Source organism: Priapulus caudatus, unplaced genomic scaffold (genome assembly GCF_000485595.1).
Source record: "Priapulus caudatus unplaced genomic scaffold, Priapulus_caudatus-5.0.1 Scaffold15, whole genome shotgun sequence".
NCBI lineage: Eukaryota > Metazoa > Priapulida > Priapulimorpha > Priapulimorphida > Priapulidae > Priapulus > Priapulus caudatus.
Window position 1 is genome coordinate 796,877 of NW_014577076.1, and position 5,000 is coordinate 801,876.

At 44.0% G+C, this 5,000-nt stretch overlaps 1 protein-coding gene across 1 annotated transcript in view; it reads left to right on the forward strand.

Annotated features, from left to right (window-relative positions):
* LOC106809491 (kinesin-like protein KIF13A) overlaps positions 1-5,000 on the forward strand; it is a 248,634-nt gene that overhangs the window by 215,900 nt on the left and 27,734 nt on the right. Inside the window, exon 15 of the mRNA XM_014812582.1 lies at positions 4,584-4,696. Within this exon, the coding sequence (XP_014668068.1) occupies positions 4,584-4,696 (113 nt within the window). The remainder of the gene's footprint in view (positions 1-4,583; positions 4,697-5,000) is intronic.

The following is a 5,000-nucleotide window of genomic DNA, read 5'->3' on the forward strand; positions in this document are numbered from 1 at the left end:
CTACTTACTGCTGGCTACTCACTGCTACCTACTCACTGCTGGCTACTCACTGCTACCTACTTACTGCTAGCTACTTAATGCTAGATACTCACTGCTGGCTACTCACTGCTACCTACTCACTGCTGGCTACTCACTGCTAGCTACTTAATGCTAGATACTCACTGCTAGCTACTCACTGCTAGCTTTCTTCTGTTAGCTACTCACTGCTAGCTACTCACTGCTAGATACTCACTGCTAACTACTCACTGGTAGCTACTCACTGCTAGCTTTCTTCTGTTACTACTTCCAATTTACTCCAATGTCAAGCTCATCAGTGAGACCACATTGTCCTTGCTTGAGACATTTAAACATTGGCACTCTGGGTAAGTTACTGCACGGGCTGCCTAGCTTTCCATGCGTACTGCACATGTCACTGAGAACTGTCTACCACAGTCGCAAACTACTCGGCGTAGTGTGAGTAGAGCTGGTGATAAATATTAGCATTTTAATGCAGGGACCCATCATTTTGACACATGCACCTAGGATATTTTGGATATTTAGGGATCCACTGCTGCAAAACCCCCTCAATTTACATACAGGACTAAGGGGTGTTGCTGAAAGTCCCGACAATTTGTACATAGGCAGCTAGGATCCACGATTTCTACACAGGAACTCCTGGTATTGCCGTGCGGTCAGACAATTTGCATACAGGAAGCCATGGCTTGGCTTCAGGGATCTGCGATTTTTATACAGTAACCAAAGATAGGCTTGTTGCTGGGACCCGCCATTTATAAGCAGAACCACATGGTCTATCTGCAGGGGCAGTCGATTTGCATACAGTAGCCAATGATATTGCTGGTACCCACAATTTATAAACAGAACTCCAGGATATATCTGCAGGGACAAACAATTTGCACACGGGAAGGAAAGATATTGCTGTAGGGACCCGCAATTTGCATACAGGAAGCCAGCGTATTTCTGCACGCCCCCACTATTTTAATAGAATACTCATATTATCGATCGATGGCCGACCCATAATATTGATTCAGGAAAGCACCGCTGGCATGGGATGGCAACATGTTCCACACGTAGCTATCACGTTATTGCATCAGCGTCTCGCGCCACTAAGAAAGTAAAACTAGAAAGATCACAAGCATTGCTACGAACGAACGAGATCGGCACGGTTAGGAATTTACATGAGTGAGACAGAGGTCTGGACTATCGTTACATCAGTACATGACGCAGATCTACTGCCCTATCCTATAAATGTTTGACGACCTTAGCTGTAATTTTAGCAATGAGCAATTGAGATTTTACAACATTTATCTGCTTGATAGGAAGAACGCCGATTTTTGTGCGCGTGTATGTTCACCATCATGTTCATTGATATCAAATAGGTGACAACGGACTTTCTCTAACATTATCGGCAAGAATACTGCAACTGGATCTGTCCGCAATCTCGAACAATCTAACGACCCGTCACATGCACTTATGCAGTAGCTATCGCCGATGTGCATGAACTCCTTCCATGGATTACCTACAAGATATTTAAACCACCAGCGATCTGTGCATGGGGTGCATGGGACACTACGTTTCAGAACTGTTGGCGTGGTGCTAACTTGTCCAAACAATATTATAGCAGTTAGCGGACGAGAAAGAACATTTAGCTTTTCATTGCCCGTGGCAGCACCCAAAGCCGTTCGCGTATACCTCGTAACACTGCTGGGACAAAATGTAGAAGAAAAGAACGGTATATCTACACAGCTTTTTTCCGCATAGTCTTTTCAAAAACATTTGGCTTTCACGTTATCTTCTGTCTTAAATTGTTCCAATTCATTCAGATCAGTGCAATTGTAACGGGATAGAATTACTCATTTCCTCCAGTTGACAATAAATACGTTGATTTCAATGCATAGAAAGCTTTATGCTTCTTTTCCTAAAGATCTCTGTTACCGCAGCTTTACAAACGTTTAGCTGTTAATGAATTTAGACAGTAATTCGCATTTAATTGCGTTCTCTTCACATTTATAATTGAATTGTGATAATTGCTTTATTTGCTATATATTCACACAAAATGTTTTTAATGGTCAATCTGCTCTTCCGCGCATTTAAAGTTTAATACCATCCTTCGGGAGTTGTAACTGTATAGCGTGTTATAGTCGCAGACGTATAGAATTCTATCCTCAGCCGTGACCGGATTCGAATTTACGCTGAATGACACGCGCTCTGTGAGACGCGTTTAGAGTGCGTTAATTGCGCCATTGCAAGAAATTTAAGTTGTGTCATTATTCGAGCGTGCTCAAGTGCAACGCTGCAGCGCCCAAGCTTTTAGTGTCGAAAAAATATTATCACCGATGTTTTTCCGCCGTGTGTTCGAAGTGCGCCATGAATTGCTGCGTGAAGCTGTGGTGGCGGCGGCGGCGGCGGCGGCGGTGGGCGGCGGCGGCGGCGGCGGTGGTGGTGGGGTGGGGACGGGTGTGATGGGTAGCGGTGGCCGTGGCCGTGGCGGTTGTGATGGTGATGGTGGTGACAGTTTTTAAAAAGAGCGTACTAACGAAACGCAATGTGATTTAAAAGATATGGTGGTGGTGGTGGTGGTGGTGGTGGTGGCGGCGGCGGCGGCGGCGGTGGTGGTGATCGACCGTTTTTAAAAAGAGCGTACTAACGAAACGTAATGTAATTTAAAAAATATGGCGGCGGCAGTGGGGATGGGTGTTAAGTGGTGGTGGCGGCGGCGGCGGTGGTGGCGACGGCGGCGGTGGCGGCGCCTGCAGTTGATGGCGGTGGTGATGCTTGTGGTGGTGGTGGTGCTGATGGTGGCAGCAGCAGTGGTGGCGGCGGTGACGACTGGGCTAGCAGTAGCAGTAGCGATAGTAGATGTAGATTGTTGTAATAGTAGTAAAATCTATATTACAATAAAATGTTATATCACGATGACGAAAATAATCACCGATCCGCCGCAATATTGGCAATGTACGTCCGCATATACATGATCATGAACGCGAGGTAGTGTCCAGTTTATAGCTAATGTTAAGCTGGTCGCTGGTTCGCATGATCGGTCAATATCCTGCCATCCTTACGCGTAGAGGGCACTCTTCTCAACATGCTTGAGTGGCTGTGAGTAGTGAGGTAGTCGAATAGTGAGTGGGCAGTCCATGCCGCTGCGTGCAGGCTGGCTTGCCTCAGTCTTCACGTTGTCCGCGTTGCTTCCGTCGTGGGGACGCAGTATACGCATACACTCACACGTACACAGCACAGACGGATGGAACAAACACAGACAGGTAGAGAAAAACGGGTACCCCCCGTTAGAGGAACTACGTATTCACAGAGATTCTGAACAAATGCCACACCTTTTTTTCATGAATTCTGTTTTCGTTCATATAAAATATACATGTTTAAAGCAAGGCAAATCATGTAAATAATACTTGTTTTCTTCGAAAGTATATCCTATTCTCAATGTTTCGATAAGATTAGATTGTAAAAAGAATCCTATTTTCTCATTTTCACGGACAGTACTAGGCTTGAATTTATTAAGGAATACTCTTTCACCTGTTGTTCATTTTTGCTGTTTGGGGGGGGGGGGTTGCTCCAACCGCGGTAACCGTAGCCATATTCTTTGGCATTCTTCGTGCAGTTTACTCATTTATTGAGCAGCCGTGTCAGCTTGGTGTACACACTGCCGGCATACGATGCGTACGTACTTGGTCGTTAAACACCTTGTTTGCTGACTTCTCATTCAAGCACGTCATCGCCTTACAACCCCTAGGCGTGATGAATTATGCATCGTTCTATTAAATCTAAATCTGCAGCTGTTAACGAACTTCAGTGTCTTTTTCACGTATCACCAGCCACTCACTGCATTTCTTTAAAGTACTAATATGTTCTGTGAAAAATCTTTAAAAAATTTCACTTGATGCTCATAGTAAATAGTATATTTTTAGCGACGTTTAAGCGCCCTGGGGCTCTGTTTACTTTTTCACCCACGTAACTAGATGCATAGTTAAAGTGAGCGGCACGGCCGGCTCATATGTCAAAGGTTTATCAAATTAAAGTTTGGGTTATTCAATTATATCCTACAGCTTCGGGAGAATATGTCGAGAAACGATTTACTGCCTAATGCGGTTATGCTGGCTCAAAGTAACCGAGTTAGCATGAAAATTATGTCTGATGCGTAGTAAGAAATCGTTATAACGGTTTAGAGTTTCTTTGATAAAAGTCGGTTTATATGCATTTAGTTCTTTCATCGGGTCTTCAAAGTTGATGCTTCTTCTGTTGTTCTCTGTTTGACATGTCATACAAAGTTGAATAGAATAGGCCAAATGCAGTATAACATTATTCACATCTATTCTACATACTATTCTGCAACTGCTACGTATATAAAATGCTGGGTGTGAGAAATAGTGTCATGATCCGTTATTATATAGCATATTAAAACCAATGTACATGTTTAATAGTTAAGCCATTTACTTGGTTAGTTAGTTGGTCTATTGGTCGGTCGCTCGATCGGGCGGTCGGTCGGTTCATCGGTCTGTTATATATTATAATGATGAAAACCCGTGACAAAGCTAGTCAGCTGTTAATGGCACGTATTTGTACATGTACAGGACATGTGTGAACGGCTCGGTCATCAAGGATCAGACGTTGCTGAAGCATGGTGACAGAGTGCTGTGGGGAAACCACCACTTCTTCCGCATCAATTGCCCGAAGCCAGCTATGAGTGAGTACATGTATATATGGAAGACATCCAACATCTTATCTCACCGCATCGCATGCATCACGTGTATTGTGTGTATTTATATAGTCAGTCTAACCAGCTATAGCACGCAGTCTGCAGTATAAAATTTCAAGTACAATTGCGGGGTCGTATTCATGGTATCATTAAATATCTCCGTCGGTGGTTATATATGCATACTGAAGTCTGCTTTTGTAGACATAGTCGTCGTTTATGTTGTTATGGGCACGCACCCACATTATAACCTTATATTATCATGGTAGCAGAGACTTCGTAGCATCACTGCAGG